The sequence below is a fragment of the Etheostoma spectabile genome, chromosome 3, assembly GCF_008692095.1.
Source record: "Etheostoma spectabile isolate EspeVRDwgs_2016 chromosome 3, UIUC_Espe_1.0, whole genome shotgun sequence".
In the NCBI taxonomy this organism is placed as follows: Eukaryota; Metazoa; Chordata; class Actinopteri; order Perciformes; family Percidae; genus Etheostoma; species Etheostoma spectabile.
In genome coordinates, this window is record NC_045735.1 from 20,666,816 (window position 1) to 20,692,961 (window position 26,146).

A 26,146-nucleotide genomic window follows, 5' to 3' on the forward strand; every position below is an offset into this window, starting at 1 on the left:
GAACAATTTTTTTTGAAATTGGTCCAATATTGGATGAGAGCCCTGCAGCCAGCTGCCACGAACCAAGCTGAAATGTAATCCTAATGGGCAAATACGCAGCGTCAATAGCCGTACGGTAAAAGTGCAGTGTTCCCACCAACAGGCTCAGATTATTATTATCATTAATAAGTGTCTGACTACATTATGAGAAGACAGCAGTGTGGATAGCTAGTGAGAGAGCTGGAGTTCTGGGGAGTTTGTTGTTTTGGAGTACACAAAGTGTAGCTTTGTGTTATCTAAAAAGATTTTAAATTACACATTTTGGAATTGTGCCAACAGCACAGCTTTTGAGTCTGAAGTTGAGGCTGGCTGTGCTAGCATACAGCTAGAAATGCATCCTAACAAAGGCCCATACACTGCGTGTGTAAGTTACACATTAAAGCACGGCAGGATAACAGCAACTTCTTTCTTTAGTTTAATAATGTAGTCAGACACTTATAACAATCTGAGCCCGTCAGTGGCAAAAACAAGCACTTTTGGTTATTGGACATTAGCGGTCGTGGCTGTCGATGGGATTATATGGCAGCCCAGTTTGCAGCTGCTGGCTGTGGGTCTCAGTCAATACTGGGCCGTCGCAAACCTTTGACATACTGTAAGATAACAACAACAACTGAAAGGTTCTTTGTTTTTTTGTGTTTTTATGTTTTCCTGTAGATTTGATTGGGATCTTACTGACGCAATCTGGAGGTTTTGTGCTGGGTTTTGTGGTTGTCAAAGCGAGAGTGTACGCGGGTTGGGAAAGACAGAATACCCAAAAAATCTGCAGCAGCAGCAGCAGCTCAGGGCTGTGTTCAACTCACATAAATCAACAAAAGTGAAGCAGAGTGACATATATAGCACTGAATGAATGAACTAAAAAACAAAAAGTTGAATTGGCTGGCTTCTGAAGGCTCTGAGAAACTGACAACTGAGCTGATGAAATAGGCTCCAAATATCACACTGCTATTTTATATCACCACATTGAAATTATTACCCAAAGTAAACTAAAGTGCATCATGCAGGTCAGATGTTGATTGCCTGCTGTTATGTAGTCGACAATCGGTATGTCAAGGAGCAGTTTGAAAATAGACTGACAAGCACATATAGTACACATCTTAGAACAAAAACACAACCTACACATGCACATTTGTAATAAAATAAAACTTTATGTCAGACTTCTGGTTAAGTCACTGAATGGCATGATATACTGAGATGTAAAATGTCTTGGGAAATGACGGGCAAATGTACTTAGCATTTTAGTAAAAATGCACTATATGTATAATGAGTAATAGTTACTGTAAGACTAAATTACACTATATCACACTATCAAATATGCATGTCACAACCTTTACTGAATAGTGCTGTACATCTGCTACTTAATGTAGCAGATGTACAGCACTATTCAGCTTTATACAGAACATATACTGTCCGTTATATGCTATTTATTGTTTTGCTTTATTTTATAATATATTCTGTCCCAAGAAGCAATTCAATTTCTGTCTTTTGCTTTGGTTTCCTTCTTTATTGTTTTGTGAATATCTCCCCTCTCATATCTCAGCGGTCCTATCCGTTAAAGGCGGAAATGCCCCCAAAAAACAAACTCTGGAAAAACAAAACAAAAAAGTTTCTTATGTGCGGACTGTTTGACAGAATAAAACCCAACAGAACAAATCAAAACCAAATCAAGGACAAGGGAACAATTTTTCACAATTTTCCTTTTTTGTGCATCAACTCTACACAGAGCCACACATAATGGAGACCTGTGTTTCCTATTTCTTTTTGATGTTAGTTCAAGGTATTTTTACAACTGTTGCAATAGGAAAGTATCAAAAGATCTACCTTAGTAATGAAGGTTGAATCTTTCACGCTGTACCAGTAGAAGAACGTCTTTGAGCTACGATTTCCCAATGATTTTAATAGCAGATAAAAGATTATTCACCCAGTTTAATACTCTGATTTCTAAAGAGATGACTGCGCATTTTCATGCCCATATAATTGTTTTTGTACTGTATATAATCACTACAGATAAAGAAGATAAAAAGCCTCAACACTTAGTGACATTGTAATTAAATACGAGGCTCTTTCGTGTCTATTCCTTATTGAACTAAGCTAGCCTTTGATATATAAATCAAAAATACATTTTCCAGTCTACATTTAAAACTGATAATGGCAGCTTGCCGGAGAGAAATAGTAATTAAGGTAATTAGTGCAATCACTCTTGAGCGACACTCTTTGAATGTAGTGTATAATATGTCTGATCCCTCTGAAATAAATCGGCAATTTGATCTAATGACTGAACCCGCAACATTGTTATCAGGTTTAAAGAGAAGCAGATTTACTGTGGATAGCTTGACGTCAGGCAGAGCTTGCAAATAAATGGTTTTCCATCAGTAAATCATTTCTTAACATGTGCAGGATTGTTGCCTGATGGTGCATTTTAAGCGCCAAGGGGGGTACGCAATTATATTTTTCTTAGCCTCAATACTATCAAATCCTACAGAGCTCCGGAGGTGACATGGAGGAAAAAAATTAAAAATAACATGTTTTTTTTTAAATTAAATTAAAAATACGTGTACTGGGACAACCACTTTTGTAAGATTTTGAATTTCTTTCGCGAGATCTCCAGTTTTATTTGCAAGATCTGGACTTTGACATGGAGAAAAAAAAAAAAAAAAAAATTAAAATTAAAAATTACTGTTAAAAATGACTGACATGGAGGAAAAAAACAAAACAAAGAAGACCCCCCCCCAAATAAAAATAAAATACAATTTTTTTTCTCCTCCATGTCACCGTCTCCGTAAAATCCTTTCAGACGTAATGGTGACATGATTTAGTGAAAGATTTTATCATAATAATGTTGGAAAGCTCTAATACAGTCACACATGTCAAAGGTAAAACAAATCCATTAAACAGGACAAAAGCTTGTGCCTTTTAAAGAGAAGTATCTCTAGCAAATTCTGTAAGAGCCTCAGTGTCACTTACCTCTTTCACTGTGAAACTTCCTACACGTTTTCACAGCTACAAATATATCTTCTTTATTCACAGGCTCCCCCTTTGATGAAAATAGGAGACATGAATTAAAAAAAATGCTCATATGAACATACCACGTTTCTCACATATGATAGAGACAGGATCTATTTTATATGCAACCAAATGGTTGAAATTGAGTTTTCATTCAGTGTCTAAGTGGTCTGTTGAAGTTGTTATCGTTAAGTAAATTAATTAGATATTTCTGTAAACGGTCTGAGGTCATTTGGCCCTCTATTTGTCTTTGGCGCTCGCTATGAAACTAAAGACATACTGGCAGGCAGTTGATAACACTGCAGCATATTATGTAAAAGAAGAGTACGCTTGCAAAATGTAAAAGCGTTGGATATAATAGACAAGCAACAAGTGAGACTGGGAATTAAATGAAAGAGTATTAAATAGAAAATGAAACTTCTCTGTGGATCTCGGAACCCTTTGTCACCACACACGCATTCCCAAATATAAGAGACTGGATTGTGTGTGTTTTTTCACTTTTTTTCAAGCTCAAAACGGGCACACAGAAAGATTCACTAAATCAACAACGGACAGAATGCATTAAAAATCTACGCTACATTAAATATGCTATTGGCTATAGGGCCGCATGATATGAGGAAAATATCTAATTGTGATTATCTTGGCTGCAATATGATTCACGACGTTGGAGGGAATGATCGTTTTTTTTAATCATTTTTCTCATTTACAGAGAAAATTATTTTCATTGAAAGAAATTAAAATGATTATAGTGTGATTTTTGTGAGGTTCTTTACCAAATAAAGTTTTTTTCCTTTAGTCTGTAGGATATAATTTGTAGGCCCGGACGTCTCTGCACCACAGTATTTAATTCAGAATGGTTTGACACATTTTTTGCTATTAGCAAAAACTGTGCCCACCCGCGATTTGGATATTGCACTAGTTCATATTGTGATTTTGATGCAACTGAGATTAATTGTACAGCCCTAATTGGCTGTTGCACAAACCACACACATTTGTAGACTGGATGAGATGTGCAGTAACAGTCTTGTGCCTTGAGAAACCCCAAGGGTCACATGGTAACCAAAAGCTGAACATTTTAACAATATTGTACAAGCTTATGATTATTTTCATTATTTAATTTGTTAGGAATTGCTCACTTACACATGCAGCCGTTAAAAGAGAAGTTTTTATTTTTTTAATCCAATAATCACTCCCTATTTAGTTCTGTTTTTCATCTCTACCAACTCCTGAGGGAAATATCTGCCTCTTTAGATGCTAAACGCTCCACTGCAGTACGTTCACCAGCGAGTCGCTAACTTTGTCTGGGTGCTGAGCATATAGTTTACAGTAGGTTTTTAGAGCTTTTAAGCTGCAAACAGACGCCTGTGTGATATAGTGAGAGCAGTCAGAGTAAAGTTGTGGGTCGGACGGATAAACATTGAGTTGGAACTCGCTGTAAAGCTCCATAAAACCGAGGGGGGCTGCAGATTCATGTGATAACTCTCGATAGACATCACTACAAATGACCCACATTTGAGAATCTGGAACCTACAACAGCGCCTTATCCAATAATTACCACACTGAACGTATAAGCAAAAGGTGTTGAAGTTTCATTCCCATTATGGGCTTTACTGCTCAACGTCAGTTTCCTCATCAGACTTAATGGTCTCTTTTTGTCAGTTTTACTCAGTTTATCAAATTTGAACAGACCTTTGCCTCTGAGTCTCATGCAGAGAGCAGCAACACCACAATAAGTTTATTGCCTAAAATAAAATGGGACATGCTTTGCTGCCGCGGTCACTTTATTGGTTGTCGTCATTCATCCTTGAATCTGCCTCGAGGCTCTTGACTCTTTGTTGACACTGCAGCCAAGTGCTGCTGTGGCTCCCCCACTTGGCAATTTGTCTTCCAAGTGTGGCCGATTACGATATGTCCCCTCTTGTTTTGTCTGAATGGAAACTTCTCCCTGAATACTTATTAAACCTGTGACCTTCATGTTTCTCCACTGACTGCTCCAGTCCTGTTCGCTGGTCAAATAAATACCATTTTATAGGATGGAGGATAGCGATTTCCATCGGGAGTTAAAAAATCTGACAATACACACATGTATCAGCCTCTAGATATATATAGATACATATGCACATGCAGTATGCGATTTGAATTACAAATCAAACACTCAGATGTTATTTCTTTCTGTCACAACTAAGAGGGAAGGGAGGAAAAAAAAAAGAAAAAAAATCAGAATTGGGACACTTTCTGCTGCCAGTTCTGTCATGCCAAATTCAACTCACCTCACCCACTTTTAACGAAGCTACAGTCACGTACACATCCGTGCACACCTCGGCTTTTCCCAACAGTATTGATTGTTTTCGAGTGCCGTGGGGTGCCGGCTAAAGGATGGCTAACCCTTCAGATTGCCTCGCAAACCAAATGTTCTTTTAGCTTTCAGCTAGAGCAAACATCATACCAACAAAGCATTTTTATACAGTAAAAAAAAAAAACCTTTAACAATAAACTCAAGTGCACCGGCAATCGTGATTAAAGCTGACTGAAATGGTTCTTTCTACAGGACACTGAAAGTTGTGACCTGACTGACTTTGTAACCCACTCAGCCAAACCCACTCACTGGCTCCCACTAAGATACGACACAACATCAAGTGTGGCCTCAAGATAGTTCCTGCAAGATTATTCCACTGCAAGAAACTGCCTGCCTCCTAGACATTGGTCCTAGACATACAACATATCCCTTTTCTGTATTATCTAGGGAATAAACTACACATGAGATCATTTACGAGCAATTATAATTTTGTAAACAATCCTTCATTAAACAATGAGAGATATTTGATGAATGGTTATATTTGCAGTATAATTTAGTTTATTTTATATAACCCAACACTTGAACTACATATTTTTACTACAAAGAAACAACACAGCCAGTTTATTCACAAGCAACAAATACCCCCTAAGACAATTCTGCTTTATTTTTAATTCATCACATAATATGTGTTCATGAAAAAAAATAATTCTGAGGAGCATGTGTGACAGAGGGATAACAAAGAGGATAAAGGAGAATGATAAATTGAGAGCTGGTTAGCCACCAGCTGTGGACAACGTGAATTTGCATATGAATTTCAATTCCCTAGGTCCAGATAAGATTAAAGAAGAAAACAGACGAAGATTAGCCAAAAATATACAAATCAATATTGCCGATGGATTAACTTAAATTAAAAGAAAAGATGATGAAACTCCAGATAACGAGAAGACGCAAAAGGATGTTGCTTAGAAACATAAAGTATATGAGTATTTCTTTGCGGATGACTAAATTAAATTTAGCAAGCCAAAAAATGACTCGTTTCTTGTAAGGTTAATGCACAATGTTCTACTGAATGGTGCATAAAGGCAAGACGGTATGTAACGTTCAAGGCCGTACTGCACCGTCCGTGAAATACTGGTGCTGCTTCGATGCCGCCGTGGGCTCGAAGGCTGACACACAAGTAACGTACATCATCACAGAGCTGCCAACGTCTCACAGCGAAGCGCCATCCGCTTCATGTCGTTTAATTTATTTCCCCTTACCATTCCCTGTGAATTGAGGACAATCCAATCGATCTGCACACAGAGCAGATACTCACACACAGAGGGGGCTCGGTGCTCAGAGTGGTGGCACAGTGGCGGGTCTGGGGAGAGTCCTCCGGCTCTGTGCACAGCTCAGGAACAGGAGTGAGATGAGGACCGTTCCCATTGTCCCAGATATACAAGGCTACCTGTAATCACAATCAGAGTCAGAAAAAGTTGCAAACATAACTAAACAAAGTTGTTTTTTTAGCTTAGTTTACCTTAACTGAACAGCTTTGGAGTCATTGGAATGGTTATACGACTTTATTTCGAGGTTGAATGGTGGTTGTCTTGATTCCCCCTAGCGCCTGTGAGCGGAAAAAACACCCTTGCAACTTTCGGCTGGCAAATTGCCAGATATCAGTGTCAGGAAGTATCACGGGATATCAGGTCTTGCGATATAACGAACTGGTTCACGGCACTGTACACATACGCCCACCCAGGAACCGGCTAACAAGGTAGCGATGGAGTTTTTCACACTATCGTCATGGCTGATCCGCCAAAAAAGAAGCAGAAAGCTAGGAAAGCATTGTTGGAGGAACTGATAAAGAGGAAAAAGCAGACTGACCGAGGGGTCAGACACAAGTAACCATTGGAGCTGCCAAATATCTATTCTGAAGCTGTGGGGGGGGGGGGGGGGCTCTCAGCTCTCAAGCAAAAAGCAACAAAAACTGCATAGCGCCCCGTTAAATATGAATAAAACGGCTTCAAACTCAAGATGAGATGCCATCTGTCAGACATAAATGCTTTATCATAAACCTAACAGAAGAGATGTGGAATGTTTTCTGTCTTTTCATGTAGTGAATACAACAATTTTGCTCTCACAGCAAATTTTATATTCAAGATGACTTACAGAAGGGGATGACAGAGAGGGAGGAACGGAGCTGGTGAATGTTACTGTACCCTTTTCTAAAAGAAGACTAGAGAACTATTCTACAGGGTAAGATCCAGATGTTACAGTAAAAGAATACGTAATGAGGACAGTGCAATCAGTGTCTGAATATTGGCAACTGTATCAAAGAATAAGGAACTACAGAAACTGGAAACTGATGTTTTGCCGTCTTACAGCCTGGAGCTAATCTACTGACAGTGAACTGAATTGGCACTGAGGATTTATGTAATATTTGTCTGTAGTTTTGCAAGTGTTTCTCAGTTTTACATGCATGAGGTTGCATGTGCACGTTTTGGATGTGCATTTATAGTGTTTGACAGCTCATTTATCTGCAAAACTATATAACTTTATATAATTTAAAATAACTTAAATTTCCATAATTCCATTTGAAAATGCAGCAGAATTTAAAATTCCATTGCATCCTGTTTTTGTTATATGTTTTTTTTACATAAAGATTGTACATTTTTTTAATTGAAAGTGTTGGACTGCACCCATGCCACCGCTATGTGAACCACCTTTTCCAGACTCAGCCTGATCAGTCTGATGCTGTGTTTACTCAACGAAATCCCTAGATGCCTTCCTGACTGAATTTCAGTGATAAAAAATAAGAACCTCAATGCTGCACCATGACAATTCTCCAAAGTAATGAGATTTCACTGTGAGGATAGATGGATTTCACGCCTCGCTCTTTTTGTGCAAATAAATTACAGTAGGTCGGTGTTGGCTTGAGTGTGAGAAATGAGAAAATTGTTAGAAAATGGCTGAAAACCAACAGCCTGGCCATCACTTCCCAAACACAACAGGTCCGGACGTAAGCTTGTGATGTGCCTTGCATATTATCTCACCTCATGTTTCAGGTCAATGGTGAAGTCAGATTTAAGTGGCTCATTTCTCACTTTGTCTGCAAGCCTAAAATGACAAATCAGAGACTTTTAATAGAAAGTACAAATACACAGTAATCTTTCAAAAAAATACCACTGCGCTGAATAACTCAGTTCTGCAGACACAATGACAGTCACTGCACATACTCACCGAAGTACAAGGGGGGTGCTTACGGCCCAAGCAGCAACGAAGTCTGGATATTTAAAGATGGAAGGATTCTCTGCAAACGCGTAGTGATGGATGATGGTGGACTCCTCATCATGGAGGGGCTTACCAAGAAACCACTCCTGATGAATAGGAAGTACGTGACAGGATGTCAGCTGAAGTGCAAGGTTACTTCTCTTCACTTCTTTTACACATTTCATCATTAACATATTGAGCTTTCTAATTTGGGAGTTTTCACACCACACTTGCCAGAAAACCTTTGAAATTCTTGCCGGGGACTAAGTTGTCACTGGCTGTGAAGAATAATGAGATTTCTTGATAGAACAAAGTTCAAGAGATACCAGACATTAAAGCTACAAAGACTCCTACTATAATTCTTGAAATATCTGGAGTAAAAAAATCTTATGTTATTGTATATATTATACAGAAAAGTGTGTACATTTGCCTTATTTGAGAGTTAGAGGAGAAGATAAATTCTAGTCTCATGTCTGTACAGTAAATATAAAGTGGGATTTATGGTCCTGCGGAAGCTACATGCACAGCTTTCGCCCTTTCCTATGTAAGTGGCCTGAAGCTCATATTTGTGCGTTGGTGTGTGCGTCAATGTCTTTAAGAGAATAGCAGAGCCAGTGTGTGTGTGTGTGTGTGTGTGTGTTGGCCTGGTGCAATCCGCTATATATATCGTCTTAAATATTGGATATAATAATACATGTTGTCTTTGTTGTTTTCTGATCTTACCCGACTTGCTAGCCGTTTTAGCTACTTAGTCATTTTAAACATTACTGGTAACTTTTCCCTCTGTTAATATTTTGTAAAGCACCGGTAATCAAACCCACAATATCAAAATTGATATATTTGATTTTTTTATCCATTTCGCCCAGCTTAAGTGTGTGTTTGTGTGTGTGTTTGTGTGTGTGTGTGTGTGTGTGTGTGTGGTAGAGCAAGCGAGAGACTGACGGTGATTCTCTTCGGAGAGAGTAGCGACTCTAGAGTCATAGTGAGAGAAACAAAGTGGTGAGGGTGGTGTCAGTGTTTCCACCATGTTGACTTTGTAGTGGCGGCCAAGCCACGGCCAAAGTATCAGAAGTAGTAAGTAGTTGCGGTTGCCTTTTAAATAAACATGCCAACATAATGCCTGTTGCACTTTTTGCTTTAAAATGTATGTAATGACGTTAGCTCATGTAGTCATTCTGCTAACACAACATAATAATTCAAGACACTGATGTGGTGCCAAGTTTATTAGATACATCTAGCAACAACAGTTTAATACAACAACCCCACTATAAATAAAGGCTGTAATGTCACTTCATTCAACTTGATCACTGTTCAGGCTGTAGTTTATGGCGCTGTTAAATTGTACTACTGTTATACTGAGAGGTGTTTTGTCTTGCTTATCACAATACGTAGCTAGCCCCACTGTCCTGTAACAACTGCAAGAGAAGTCTTGGTTTTAGGGCAAGTTGTAATGAATCAAATCATAAGTTGTTCCCATTGTTTTTCCTACTCCGCCGGATAAGGTCGTGGATACCCACAAAATAATGAGTTCCATCTCTGAATTGAAAGTGAAATACAATACACGGTCAAAATAGTCCAAGATGACAATAAACAAGGATTCCATTCATTGTTGTGCAAACCTCAGCCTTTGCTGATAACAAATACATTATTTTTCCAGTAGGCTTTACATCACACTGTAATTATCATCATTTTGGCCCAGTTCTGTTTTTGTCCATAACGATGGGCCAGTTGTTGGATATTTCATAAATTCATAAGCAAACAAATTATTGAAGGAGAATCTATTTTGCTAAGCTTTATTAAGAAAAAATCTTTTCATTACAACTTCAATGTAGGATGTTTTTGACTGCAGTGTTTATCCAACATTTATATTCAACCTACCCCACGACCCATATACAAGGAAAATAATTTCATGAGTGGAGAGACGGAGCTTAAAATTAGGTTTATGGCAGACTGGACTGACATGTCTGACAGGTGAGCCAGTGCAGCTGCAGCGGAGCTGGAGCCAAACCGATACTGGATCTGCTAATTGAAGCGATGATCAAGCTGCAGCTCCAAACAGGGAGCTTTGTCTCGCTGATGAATTTGGATAGACAGACAGAGCAATGTAAAGTCAGAGAGCAAGAGATGGAGGTTTGGAGGGAATGTAGCATACTTACTTTATTCTTGTCAAATTTTGTAAGGACTTGAACCAGCTTAGTCATCTTCACATTTGTTTCCTCCTCCAGAAATACAATCCAGGATGAGTTTTTCCCAAAGGACTGTGACAAGCTGAGGACACACATAAAGTAAAGTATCATCAAAACTAGAGTTAAACAATCAAACAACAATAAATGTAACTTTGCCATGCAAAGACAAACTCTACACTAAACTGTTATGTTTCTTATTTCAGTTAAGTCTGAGGAACTATCTAACTGAGGCTCCTGACCCAGTCAGATCAAGGCAGCCACAGTTTCTCTAATGGGCAGAAAGACAAAAACAAAAACACAGATTTATTTTTAGGGAGGGCGGCTCTGTAATGATTTGGTGTGCTTTTGGTGATCTGTGTCCTAAATCTTTATGAAGGAGGAAGAAAACAGATTCAGATGTTATTCCAAATCTGCAATACAAACAATTATCAAAACACATATTGGATTTTTAAGAGGGCCAAGCATGTAGACGACCAAAAAGCGTTATCTGCCGTTTCAACCACTGGATTACTACAGCAAAGGCCTTATTGCTGCATGTATAGACACATTAGGTTGGTATTCATCATAATGTGAGGCAATCAATCACAGTTATTTTCTTGGAAATAGCTTCTCAGCAATCTTAGCGTAAAACATAGCTAAAATGTCCCAAAACAAAAATATAACTCTAAAATCTCAACTGAAGGAAGACACAATGTTTCTGACATGCTGTCCATATATTGAATCCATAAACTTTTATGACAGCTTATTCAATCCTGAGCATTCAGGGATACTTACTAAGGCAGCAGAGGAAGGATACTCCAATCTCCCTGGTTATCTGATAAACTGTGGAGAAGCAAAACCACGGTGGCTTCTGAAAGAAAACAGCACACAGACCAGACATACTGTTTAGACATAAGTTTGTTAACTGTGCACCATCTACACAAGGCAAAAGACAGTAACAGCTACTTTCTGCAATGAAGGACCCAAGGGTGCCTGCTATTTAGAGAGAGACTATTCTGTAACTGGGACATGCATGGTCCAGAAGTGGCTCATCACCGGTGACCTTCCACACTTATGTAAAAGGACCATGCAAGTGTTTCAGCCCATTAATACAAATCACATACTTATACTCTGCATTGAAATAGGGCTGCACAATTAATCGAATTTTAATCGCGATCACGATTTGGACTTCCACGATCAAATTTGCGTGATCGAGCGATTATTTTTTATAAAGCGTCATTTCATAGAACGCTCCGGGTTTTTTGCTCCCGCTCCGTAAAGCCGTCTGCTCATGAGCCAGTCAGAGTAGTTCACTGCACCGTGCAGCTAAGTTTCTAGATGTAGACAGTCAAAGAGGACAGAGTAGCGTGAGGAAATCTCACAGATAGCAGTCGGTAATACGTCAGTCTCAAGGTTTACCAGTTACCAGTAAACGCAACACTTGTCCATTTGTTGTTTTTCAGACAACAGCAGTGACCAGTGTAGTCTTGGCTAATAGCGTCTGTTAGCTGTTAGCTCCTCTAGGACGCACGGTGCTAATGTCCTCGCATCCGCTGCAATGCTGTTATATGGATATGGTTTAATTTTGCGTTACATGACCCATTTAGTCTGTAAAGCCGTGCCTGTGTTGATCTTTCTACGCTCTCTCGTCCTACTCTCTCTCGTCCTACTCTCCGCGCCACGCCACACAGCGGCCACCGGTCCACACTTCTGACATTTGTCTACAGTTTAATTTTTTATTAACACAGCTGTATATTGTTAAGTATGAGGGGCAAACCTGTATTTGTACCAGTGTTTCCGCTGGTAACTGCTATCGCGGCCGCCACGGCGAAGAACACAGAAGAAGTTACTGAATGCAACTAACTTCAGTTGGTAGAGTAACAGCGTGAGACGCAGCTGCTGGACCGAAGCCTGGACCGAAGCCTGGACCTGGACCTGGACCAGAGATGTGACCCATGGCCAGTATATCATAGTTCATAAAAATGCAGCGCTGTAATGATAAAGACGTTTCATACACACGTCGTGTGTTTCCGCCGTTCGACCCGTGCGGGACCCGTTCATAATGATCAGCCGTCTCTCTGTGAGTAGCGTCCATCACACTCCCTCTCCAGTTATAAATAGCCTATGTGACAATACAATTTGTTTTGGCTAAAATCAACAAATAATCGTGAGAATAATCGCGATCAAAATTTTGATCAAAATAATCGTGATTATCTTTTTGGCCATAATCGTGCAGCCCTAATTGAAACTAACCATTTTGCAATCCAGGCAGGTGTGTTTGACATTTTTTCAAATATATTTGTCTACCAGTCTATGCAACCAAGCAGTTTACATGTCTGTAAGATATGAATATCTATTAGCAGACTGCTAAAATATGCTCGAGTTGTCTAATCCATCTCAGTGAATATCAAGTGTGGCGTTATATTTGTTAATCTAAATTATCACTGCATGGAAATGCAATTTGACAAATCTGCGCTACTTGATGTCAAAAGCAATATAGTTAGCAGTAGTGTTGACAAAAATGAATACATATTACAAAGCTGCAAAAGTCCTGATAACACTGGGGATAGACTACATTCTTTTCAATGTCAACAAATCCCATGAAACGACTAAAGCCTACAAGCATTGCCTGTGTTGCTACAGATCTCCATTGTTGTCCAAAAGCAGATCACTGTTGCATTGACATGTTCCCTTTGTTACCATGAGTCTGTCCGCCTTGCATCCCTACAGTAGATTAACGGTACAGTGCCAGGAAACTTCATTATCCCCTCCGACAGCAACAACAATGAATGTTTCCGTAAATAGACTTTTATAAATGGAAGTGAACCTGTAATAATTTATTGTCCATGTCAGTGAAAGTGGGTCCTGTCATTTTGTTCTATCCCGTCAGCGCAGCATATGTAGTTCGTGTGCAGAGAGTGACTGTGATGTCAAACTCAAAGGTTGATTCATTTGGTGTAACGCTGCTGACCAGAGGGTGATGTATTCAAATGGTTTCATTCCCAACGTCGGTCCAGTCAGGCTTTATCAGGCACATATTGTCTGACCTTGGCTTTATTAGGTTTTTTGCTTTGTTTTGATCTTTCCATGAGATTGGTTAACATGGGGAAAATGTGGAATCATTTCAATCGTTACTTTGAAAAGGAAATCCAGCTTGTAAACACGCTGGTATTATCATCCTTTAATACCCTTGTTGCCTTCAGGGTTGCTGCTGTTGCTTGCCCAAACTAAACAGCAAAGCAAGCTAGACACAAATATCACCGGAAACAAGCACAGGATTTTTAAGGACGTGGACAGTGCATATGATCGCGTCCAAATAAGAAGAATCGGTTTCAGTGACATTTTCTATAGCGAGGAATGACAGTAGGTGTGTGAGGATTGTGTGAGAGAGCCAATGTTTCACACTGCGGGGAGAGCAGAGCAGCGGAGCGTAAGAGCCTGCGGTTCATTACTGCATGGTCCACTCATCATGCAGGAAGTCAGGGGGAACAGTCTCCTCGGAGCCATTCTGTCTAACGGGAGCCTGTTTGATTTAGGGGATGAGGCGCACACTGTTTACACTTATTAAACCCTATTAGTCAGTTAGCTCTCATCTAATATGAGTTTTATCTTAAAGCAAATAGTGCAATGACACCATGTTTTATTAAACTGCTCTCTCCTTGACGTTCACACCACCGCAGCAATTAAAAAAAACGCCATCTAATAAGGCAATCTCCAAAACCAAAGCTTTTACTTAAAAGAGGAATTGACATTCCTGTGATGAAGGAGGTGTTCAATAAAAGGGAGGCCGATTCTTTTATGCCTATTGTGTGCAAGATGCAGACTCCTCAACAGATAAAAGCTGGTCCTCGTGTGTTGCGTGATTGCAACGAACAAAACACTGATTGCTTGGTGACTTGAGAGAAGATGGGGGTCACAGAGATCTGGTTGTAATGGAGGGACAGACAGTAAAGCTATGCATCTACCCATAGGAAGGGCTAGAGGGAAGACAGGAGATAGCCACCTGTCAAAACCACTTCAGTGATGAGTTGCAGTCAAAACTTGTGGTTGCCAATGAGGTGCCAAATCTCTGCCTGAAGACCAGGAATCCATTTTAAAATATTTCAATCCCAGTGGCTCCCTCAAATGCACACATTTTTGAGAAAATACAAGTGATACATGAGAAAGCATTTAGAAACACGGTGCATTTCCCTTCTGCTGTTTAAGGTTTCTGAGTTTAATCTCATTCTGTTGTACATGTGCGTCTCTGTGGATATGAGCATTGGCTAAATGACAAAAATACTGTATAAATGTAATGTGAATTCCTCCCAGAAGGCAGAATGTCAGACTGTAGGAACCTGGGCTGTGAGCCGCCACATAGAATACACAAGTTCCTGTCTGTGTAAATGTGGGGATATCAGGGACGTAGCACAACATTCTGGGCCCTGTTGAAAGGCCTTTTCTACGGGCCCCTCCCCGCATCAACCACTATTCATTCTAGCATTTTTTGGGCCCTCCTCACATGAGAGGCCTGGGTATTCAGTCCCCTTTATCCCCGCAGTCCGACGCCCCTGAGGGATATCACAAAACCTTCCAAAACCACTCAGACGAGGATAAAACCGAAATATCTGCTGAGGGTGAAAAAGGCTCGGAGACAAAAATACTGATAGTACATGTGGTTTCCGTCTTGGAAGGTAAGGAAAGGCAGCTTTATTTGTAGCACATTTCAGCAAGAGGGCAATTCAAAGTGCTTTACACAAAAACAGTTACAAAAAAATAAAAACAGATAAAACACAAAGAATAAGAGTTACAGTGCAGTATGAGAAAATAAACATTAAAGAAATGAACAACCATTTAAAGAAAGGCACCATCAAAATGAAAGGTCTTCAGCCTTGATTTAAAAGAACTGAGAGTTACAACGGATCTGCAATTTTCTGGGAGTTTGTTCCAGATATGAGGAGCATAAAAACTGATCACTGCTCCCCCTGTTTAGTTCTGATTCTGGACCTGTCCCAGATGACCTGAGAGGTCTGGGTGGTTAAAATGTGTAGTGGCAGATCAGATATGTATTTTGGCCCTAAACCGTTTAGTGATTTATGAACTAGCAAATGAAATCAATTCTTTGAGAAACAGGAAGCCAGTGTAAAGACATCAGAACTGGAGTGATGTGATCCAGTCTCTTGGTCTTAGTGAGGACTCAGAGGAGCAGCAGCGTTCTGAATCAGCTGCAGCTGTCTGATTGATTTTTTAGGGAGACCTGTAAATACATCGTTACAGTAATAGAGTCTACTGAAGATGAAAGCGTGGACAAGTTCTTCCAAATCCTGTTGACACATAAGTCCTTTAACCCTTGATGTATTAAGGTGGTAATAGGCTAACTTGTAATTGTCTTAATGTGTCCATGAGTACGCTTTGACTGTTCTTTTTAACATTGTTGTTTGAAGCTGAGCGCAGACTTTTAATCGTTCCTCTTTTGCTCCAAAAACAACCACCTCAGTTTTTCCTTCATTTCATTTCAGAAAGTTCTGGCCCATCCAGCCAGTGCTTGGATTATACATATACTTATCACTGACGTTGTTCTAATTGCACATATTTAGCAACACTTAGTCAGCCTTAAGTCATTTCAAAACACGTAAGTGTTACAATGGTCTAAACTAAAAACTCATTTGTTTAGGCTGGCTTTTAATACCTAGTAGTGGTGTGACAATTTCACTCTCCTGTTTCTTTGTAACCTTTTCCAATTTTACTGTGTTATATGCTTCATTTTTTTTAATTGTATGATGTGTTGTTTTGTACTTGGTTCCTGATGTAAATCACTTGCCATAAAGTGCTATATAAACCCATTTTGATTGAATGTTTTTTACCACAATACTTGCCATATTTTTATTTGCTTTGTGACCTGAAGAAAAGACACAGTTTAACCAAAACCTGAACCTTGTGTCTCGAGTAGGACTGAAAATCTAAAGTTATTTCAGCTCCCTCATGTATCCGTAGTCAGATTTAGATTTCAAGATATTTTCAACACATGCCAAGGTTTCCATGGCAATGCACTACAAGATATTGTACATCAAACATGCTTAACAGCTACAAACTAAGCAAATCCCCTGTAATATTTGGCTTTGACCTTTTTCGTTTAGTATCCCACGAACACCCTCTAAGCAGAATTATAAGCGTGTGTGTGAAATGCCTCCGAGGTGGGTGTGAAATGGTGGATGGCTGGTTTAACTCGTGTTTGGCATGAGAAGTTGGGGGTGGTAGTATTTAAGATGGAACTAGAGAGTAAGATTTGATTTGCTTTTGTTTTCTTTCTTTGCTGCATTTGTATTTTGGGAAATCAAGCACCAACACTATGCCACAAATCAGACAAACTTTCACATGACCGAGCTGGCATTCACTAATCTAGTTTAGTTTGAAAGCTACTCTGCTGGACTTTTAACTATATTCACAACTGAAAAGACAGTTATGGTTCAGTTCTGTATGCTTTTAGCAGGATATCAATGAAATCACTGAGCTTTTTTCAATGAAATGTTCTTGCTGTAGATCAATGATTGTCTAAAAGTGCATGACAGGACATTTCTAACATGCTTTTCATAAACTGCTGCCCTCGCTTGAACGGCAAAAGAAAATATCAAGCAGATGATTTCTTTGATCTCTCTGTATATTCTGGTAAAAAAAAAAATCATTGGGCATATATGTTAAAATTACACTTGAAATGAAAAAAACAATGGATATTGTGAAATGGGGATTTGAAATCAAAAATGGGAAATAGAAAATCTTAAATGTCAATGCAAAAATTAAAAGCTCAAATGCAAAAGCTTAACAAGGGACCGTACTCAATATTCAGCACATTAATAAAGCAGAAAACAGCTTTTTGCCATGTAAAGATAGTGTGGAGTAATGGCATTCTGAGCAGAGAATAAAGTCACACTCCCTCTGTTTGTTGTAATCTCAGCTTCTCTGTTCTTTGTTTGATAGTCGATTTGGACGCACGTGCATGTTAGTGCATGTGGCTGTGAAAATGTTTTGGTATTTCACGTTAGAGCCCGACCGATAAAGGATTTTTAAGACCGATAGAAATATTTGGTTAAATCTGATATTCCGATATATGCCAATATCTACTGTATATATATATTTTTTAAATGCAGAAACGCAGAACAAAACTGGAATTTTTTTCAATATTCATTTATCAGAATCTTTCATTTGTCATTATAAATGATTCTGATAAGTGAATATTACTAAAAAACTGCTATTATAAATAGCGATACCGATAGTTCGGGAAATTACTAATATTGGCTGATATATCGGTCAGGCTCTATTTCACGCATTGGGGAGAGCCGTATGGAAGCAATCCCAGCCCACTGTACTTTCTCAGTATTTAGAGGACACCCCTTTTAAATTGTAATGTGTGACAGAAAAGGAATAATAAAAAAACGTATAGAGCTGCGGCTCAGGAGGTAGAGTGGGTTGTCCTGTAATCAGCAGTTCAATCCTCGGCCCCGTCTGTCCACATGTCTAACTGTCCTTAATACTGAACCCCAATTTGCTCCAGATGGGAAAACCAGAAGCTCGCATGGCAGCTCTGCCACCATAGGTGAATGAAAATGTGTGAAAATGGGTGAATAAGAGGAAAAATTGCAATGCCCTTTGTCCAGTGAGGTTTGCTACCTGCCAAATAAATGCAGTACATTTACCATGCAAGAAAATTGGAAAGGGAAAATTAAGCCAAAATGAAAGTTATTTGTTTCTCCATTTTCATCCCTCTCTTTTGTAATTTCTCTTTCCTGAAATTTTAGTATTCTTTTATTTCAATAAATTCTCTCTCAGGACGCTGCAGCCTTGATGGAGGTACAACATGTGCTCTCTGAGTGCGTTTTATGTTCACCTGAGGCTGAAGGCATTCTCCCTCTGATTCTGTGAAGATAACTCATTTTGATCACAAGTCTTTCAGTCTTATATCTCTCTGAAAAGCTGTCAAGCATTTATTGCCACCGCTGAGAAGTTGCTGATTAAAATTCTCTCAGGACGTGGCCTTAGTATGTGTAATTACACGCAGAACAGAGGAGTAAAACCAGCCAAACATCTCTGAGATCATAAATGCAAACACAACATGATGACGTATTCATAAATTCTGTCTCCTCTTATAAAAGTTGAAGTCCATTAGTGTAACTGGATCTATTCCTGACTAATCTTATCCAATGGCACAAACTGATGCCACTATTCATTACAGGAAACATGAAACAATCTTTCCAAATTGTGGACACAACTTGACATATCAGATTTAAACAACACATTTTGGACTTTGTATTGCTGAAAGACAGAGTAAAGGATTTCGGGGTTGTTAAATAAATAAGAGACAGAACAGACAACAGGGTGTCCAGTACTTTTCCAAGAGCATGGTATTTAAATGCTGTGGCAAAATTAGTATTTTTCTAACCAAAACAACAGCAATAAACTAAATAAAATAACTCACTGTGATTATTAATATGTTATTTTAATAGTGTAGATAAAAAAAAGGTATTCTATGTGACATCCAGCAATGGAGGAACAAAGACAACAATAACAAAGCCACAGAAATATAAAGCCAGATATGGGATCTAAATTGGTCTCCTCAAAATCCTTCATCTTACTGTGATATTGTCACTAGTGATTTGACCAAAAGGGAATATAAGTTGTGTATTACACCATATTTCATCTGGCCGTGAAGACACTCAGAATGGACGAAAATTGGCATTTTGACCTGTAAATGTGCTCAGTGTCCTCCTTTAACAGAATTCTGATGTGCCTTGTGATATTGTACAAATTACATTACATACTGAGCTGATGTCCCGGGAGGGGAAAAAATATAGCCGTTTCTTTCCTTGAGCCTTTTTTTTTGTATAGAATATCTGAATTACAATCAGGAATCACAATAATCAGATGAACAAATGCGTTTGGATGGTCATCACTTCTTATATCTACAAGAGGCCAGACATGGCAGGTTGATTTGTTAAGAAACGCATCATCTATCCAAACATCAAAGCTGCACAAATATCCGGATCTCCTAAATACATCAAATTATAAGGAAGCACATGATCTGCTGACACAAGGAACTAAGAATGTTGCATATTTCAAAGTACACTTTCATATTTCAGACTTAAGAGGTTTAATACAGCATGAATAATTATTTTTACTATCATTCAATATTTAAAACTATGAGTATTGTGTAATAGTGTAACAAACGGCAAAAACTTTTTCTGGCTCTATGTAGTGAATTCATGTTACAGTTATGTGTACTTGTACTAAAGGTTACAGCTTACAACAAGTCACATACAGACGTTCCTTTTACTGCTAATAATGATCGTTACCTAGAAATGTTTTGGGAAATATGTGAGCTTTCATGTGCTTTTCCTATTCCAAAATAAGAGTGTGTGTGCAGGAGTGAAAGGTGCGTTGAGTCTTACCTTTGTGAGACTGTGTGCCTGCTTCAGGAGGTCTACTTTCCGTCTTTCTGCCTGCCTCACATGGAAGGAGTTGCTTTGACTCTGGATGACAAAAACTATCTCCCGCAGGTCTGGAGGAAAACAAAGGACAGATATGGGAGACAGCTCACAAACTGTGAAAAAAGGATCATGGCGATCAATGACCTTCTGAGAGAGGGACAAGGGACCACGGTTTAAATAACTGGCACACCCCAGACTGTGTTACTTAATAAAAGATTAGCAGCCAGAAGATTCTCCTCTGCGTATCACCCAAAAGGTTGACACAGCCCAGCTGTTCTTCTTGCTGAGCAACACGGCTGCTTTGACAGTGAAACTCAGTAATAACACTGCATGTTGATGCCACTGTTAACAGGGAGCCACTTGTTAAATAATGTCAGTTCAAAAACTGCAATACAGGCTACTTCAATGTAGGGCTACAAGATGAACTGGAGTTGCGATAATATTGCGATACGTTAAAAGGAGATGTTTTAATCGCAAAGGCTGTAATTACACTCTGGTCCTGTGATGCGCGAGAGTAAAGCAGTCTGCAGAGAAAGCATCAGTTTGGCATGCTACGCCGTGGCTTGACCTCAACAGAGCCTTACACTGCGGAAACTTTAGCGTGAAAAAGGTTAGTCAATTGAGTGGGACTGTTTTTAAAAAAAGGAAATGCAGCATCAGGTATTGTGCAAAAACTGCCTTGCTAACTACTCAGCACTAACACGTACAAAATAACGACATTAAAATCGCAATAATTCAAATTATTATTAAATTAGTTTCTAAAATCATTCAGCCCTTCTTCAATGCCGACAACATGTTTAGATGCAATCTTTGTCACTGACCCGGCTTGCTGCAGTTCCTCTTCATGTGAAATCCATTTACTGTACACGGCAGTAACAGTGACACAGCTCAATGAAGAATGACACTGGTGCACATAAAGCTTGTGGCTCTCACGACCAGTACAATCAAAACTAGACCAGAGGACGAGAGGGGGAGGGAATAAAAAAAGAAAAGAAAATCTGTCATTTTGTCTTTGGCTTCGTACAATTACATTTGACAACTCCTAAATTCTGTAAGCTGTCCCTCACATCAACCTGAAGTCTGCAGCAGCTGGCTGAAATGACTGACAACAAAAAGGCTTTTCAAGGATTTAGAGCTGAGAGGTGGGAGCCAATATCCAGGTGTGAAGTAAGACAAACAGCAGAGGAGATGTCAGAGTGTTTCCGCTATGACAGGCAGCTCAGAAACCCGGGGGGGTTGTGTATGCTTCCTTCTGAATTTGAGCTTAAACAAACTTCACAGGCATTGTGCCAAATAATTCCCACTTGCTTTAGACATTTTAATTAGCTACTTAAGTATGTGTACGGAATAGAGTCATAAAGAGTATACAATGTCATAAATTAGGATTTCCAGAAGGTGTTTTTTTACATGAAGTGTTGCTAAATATGCTGACTAAGGGTATTTTTAATGTTTCAAAACATAAATAAGTAGCAGCCACTGCTGACAGGTCTATAATAATCCCAGTGGAATAGTGTAAAAGCAATACAATGAAAAAGGGGAAGGGCGAGTGCTGACAATGGCAGGATTAGATGGATCGCCTCCTCCTCAATTACACTACTTGAACCGATTCCCACCCTGGACTCAGAAATATTAGCAGCGGGGTCAGGGGTAGACACTATGTCAAAGTGCAGCATCGGTGTCAGATCTTCTTAATTAAGTGTCGGTGGGTGTGTCGCTCCTATTGCTCAGCTCATAACAAAGATCCCATTGATCCTGGAGCCCTGGAGAGAGAGGGAGGGGGGATTTACTTGCTAAATCTCAGCATGTCCATCTCCCAACAGATCTAACCTCCGCCGAGAGCGAAGCTTAAGGAGCGAATATCTCTACACCACCTCTAAATGTCCTTCTGCTGAATTTGTTAAATGAAGGAGAGTGTGTGAACGTGTGTGTGCATCTGGTTTCACATAAAGCAGTGCATTTCAAAGCCCCAGGTGAGGTAACAGCCTCCCGATACTGCACAGTACAGCAATAACACCAGCTGCATGACACCAACAGCAAAATCAGATAAGAAGGTTGGCAATCCCTCATTGTGCAGATAATGCATACCCCCAATGCCCAAGAAAAAGAGAATGAGGGGTAAAAAAAAGAAACTAATTAAGACTGAATTCACTGGCCTCGTCTCCACACTAATGGGTTTCGATTAATCATCAAGCAACAGGGAGAAAAGGAAAAAAATCCTGTCATAATGTCCTTCTTCCTTCACCTCCATAACTCCTGTGTCCTTCTCCTATCAGGTAAAAATCACCTTTGTGCACTCCCTTGACACTCATGGCAGCCCATGCAAGATTACAATTGGGCAATCAATACGTCTACCTGTACTTAATTATAGGGCCAACACTGTTTGTGCCAAGGATGCCACAAAACACTTTTTACTGAATAGGTGAGATAGGCATCACACAGCGTAGGATTGTGTGAGTTATTGACGGTGAGCTTTTGCTTTGGGATTGTTGTTTCTTCAGTTTTTGGACCCAGCACAGCGCTGTGAAAACTAGCGATAGACCAATTTTAACGTCCGGCCGATATATCGGGCCAATATTTGCGTTTTTACGCGGCTTCTGCGTTTGCCGATAGTTATTGCCCTGCATTATTTCCAGACAGGCGTCCACAGGCAGCTCTGTGTTGCTGGAGACGCTGCAGTTCACGTGCAGACCATGCACTGCCCCCCCACCACTAACACCACGGCAGTTTTAAATTACAAATGTAGCATTTTATTCCAATGGCTACTTTTCAGGTTTAGTTTTTCTTAACTGATTTAAATGTGTTGACAAAGGACATTTTGTGATGACCTGATTATATATGTCTTATATGTCAGCAAGCAACGCATCATCAAGGCTGTAGATGTTGAAAGCCTTTTACCCTTGCACAGTTAACCATATACAGTGCACCCATCCATATGATGCACATTGCACACATAACTTGGGTGATATGAATGGAAGCTGATTGCAAAAGTGACACTGATCTATGATTTTGTTTACTATTTTTAAAGAAATGGCAGAGCAGATTCCAAAAAACAAATTCAGTGTGGTAGGATTTACATTTTTATGATGTAAATTGAGGGAGCAAAGCAGTATCGGCTCCAAATATTGGCAGCCAGTATCAGACATCGGCAAAGGCAAAAAAAATTATCGGTATCCCTAGTGAAAACGTCAATTTACTGTCGGCTGTCATCAAAGGACGCAGGTAAGGGAACAAGAAACTCTCAAAATGAAACTGACAATATCTGCTCCCTAAGTTGTCATTAAAAAGGTTAGTTTGAAAGATTTGTGTTTACTTCCACTGGACAGTCGCGTTGCATTCGACGGATTCATTTGCGTAAAGATGGGCATCAGCCAGCTTTCTGACACCTTCCTGTGTGCTATAAAGAGCTATTAACATTACGTTTGCTTGCTTTTTTGCCTTTTACCTGGCAGTTGCTAGTGTATTTTGGTAGGGTGATGTAGGGCTGGGCGATATGGAGAAAATCAAATATCACGATAGTTTTGACCAAATACCTTGATATTGCTACCGCAACGATATTGTAGCGTTGACTATTGGTGCTTTCACAAAATATTTACACAATGACATTTTTGATAAATAATCATCAGTAATGTGGATATAATGTAAAGGCAAATAATAGAACAGTTACAATAGTCTGGTAGGTTCAGAATATGACATCACTTTACTGTAATTCAGCCTTTGAAACCAGGAAAAGACAACACTTATGCCATATTACAATATCCAAGATCTTAGACGATATCTAGTCTCATATCACAATCTCAATATATTGCCCGGCTCTAGGGTGATGCCAGATGTTAGCTCAGGAGTGGTTGACAAGGTGTGTTTTAGTTTAAATTGCTTGGTTTTTCTGTTTTCAGAGAGGTAGTGCTTTTAGTACCAGCAGCTGTAACTCTAATTGAATTAATCGCAGCATTCCCAGAGGTGAAAGCATGCAATCAATTAATCGGTTTAATAGCAGGGCAAAGATATTAAGCAGCACCTTGGTACCCAACATGCCACAAAGCTCTTTTTTTGTTGGTTAAGTAAAATTATCTACGGATGCTCCTTGGCTGAAAATATCCCCCGAATTAAAGAGAGTGAAGGTTAATGGGAAGATAAAGCCAAAGCCCCTGTCACCTTGGAGCAGATGATTTTATTTTACCAGGCTGATGGGACTAGAAAGCATGAGTCTAGTGTTCGTTTCTCTCCCCTCACTCATTCAGTATTCCACAGAGGCCATTCCATAGAAAATGAAAGAAACTGTAACAGCCTTGAAATATATTGAATGAAATGAGACACAGGAGAATTCTGCCTCCCTTCTCTTATCGGATGCTTTTGTCAGTGCACGTAGCCAGCTTTTAAAAGGCCATCACCATCTGATCCATGGCGTCCTTTCTGTGCGAAGGCTTCTCTGCATTCAAGAGGGCAGAGGATCAGACTGATTAAAGAATCGAGGATGATTAACTAAATTGTGTTTGTATTTTGCCCAGTAATTATCTGCACTTGAATGTAGATTGTGCATTCTCGTAGTGGCCTGGCCCTGCAGCGTTGTCACCTCGTTGACACAAATCAATAGTGACACTTCCTTAGAGCGGGATGGCCGACGTTGCCAAGTGGCAGAGGAGCTGAGAGCTCACTGACCTCTAGGCACTCCTGGAGCTCTGTCATCTCCATGAGTGTCACAGAGCAGGTGTGTGTAGTCACCAGAGCTGTCACAGAAACATTTCATTCAGCCGGGAGTATCGCCATCCCCACGGTTAAATAAACACACATCCATGGCAAGGCAAAAGTGACAGTAGGCATGCACACATGAATGCGTGGATAAGTTAGGGAGAGCAGCATTTGAAATCTAGTTCTAGGATTCTGAAAGAAAAGGGAGCCGCGTAAGGAGGGAAAGCAGATCAATAGTGCAATTTCAATGACAAAAATTGGCAAGTAGAGAGGGATACAATTCTGCAAGTGGGGCCATTACGCCGTTGTGGGAACAATGAAACTCCCATGACAGATCCAGAGCTCTTTATTGCCAGCACATATTCAGAGATGATAGAGGATGTCAATAGCTTATTTCCATAGTTGTCGGGCCTGACTTCACCATCCAGCAGCTGATTGTGCTGGTGTAAAACCTGCTACAGTCCAATGACTCACATCATTGGATTCCCAGAGACAAGATGGCCTAGAATCATCCCTCTCCTAAAAAATCCCCCTCATCTTCCTCACGTCTGAAACGGTGCATCTGAGAGACATACCACACCGAAGCAAATTGGGTTGCGGTTTTTCGGACCAAACTAACCATGACCGTCACACCAGACAGCATTAGGATTTTATATCCAATCCACAGACATCCGGTGGTATTCAATCAGGAAGGCCAAATTCAATATAGTCAACTTTTTTAGGCTGTGAGAGTTTGATTTAGCCATATAAAAAATATAGACAATCAGTGTGTGGCACAGGTCTATGTGTCGCACAGCAAGTGAAATGATTTTCTATCAGCCTATGTCTCATATTAATACAGACTTTTAATTGCCTTGCACAAGATCAATAGAGAGCTTGGTGTATTTAACTTTCAGCTTACTGCTGAAAAGGTCAGTGTTGTAAATATCTCTCGGTAAAACAGAGAGAGGAAAACAAAAGAGGGGGCCGACAGGAAGGGAGTGAAATGAGGAAACAAACCAATCATGAGGTAGAGAGATGCACTAAGATTGTAAAAAAAGAGAGCAAGTGTGTGTGTGTGTGTGTTAGGGTTGTGATGGTTGACCGGCATCATGATGGAGAGCCACCATTGTGATGCCCCGCCCCTCACCCTATCAGACACACACTAAACCTAGTGGACGAGTAATTGTCCTGAACTAGCAAAGACTCTTGCGTCGGACTTTGCGGTGTGGTACCCCTTAAGTGGAAGAAGTTTCTGTTTATTGATTGCG

General features: G+C 39.8%; 1 protein-coding gene across 1 annotated transcript in view; it reads right to left on the reverse strand.

Annotated features, from left to right (window-relative positions):
* Window positions 1-26,146, reverse strand: part of b3glcta (beta 3-glucosyltransferase a) — a 76,035-nt gene that overhangs the window by 14,616 nt on the left and 35,273 nt on the right. Inside the window, exons 4-11 of the mRNA XM_032502985.1 lie at window positions 20,172-20,281; window positions 12,645-12,651; window positions 11,548-11,620; window positions 10,744-10,855; window positions 8,558-8,694; window positions 8,371-8,434; window positions 6,651-6,782; window positions 3,001-3,070 (exon numbers count right to left, since the gene is read on the reverse strand). Coding sequence (XP_032358876.1) covers window positions 3,001-3,070; window positions 6,651-6,782; window positions 8,371-8,434; window positions 8,558-8,694; window positions 10,744-10,855; window positions 11,548-11,620; window positions 12,645-12,651; window positions 20,172-20,281 — 705 coding nt within the window. The remainder of the gene's footprint in view (window positions 1-3,000; window positions 3,071-6,650; window positions 6,783-8,370; window positions 8,435-8,557; window positions 8,695-10,743; window positions 10,856-11,547; window positions 11,621-12,644; window positions 12,652-20,171; window positions 20,282-26,146) is intronic.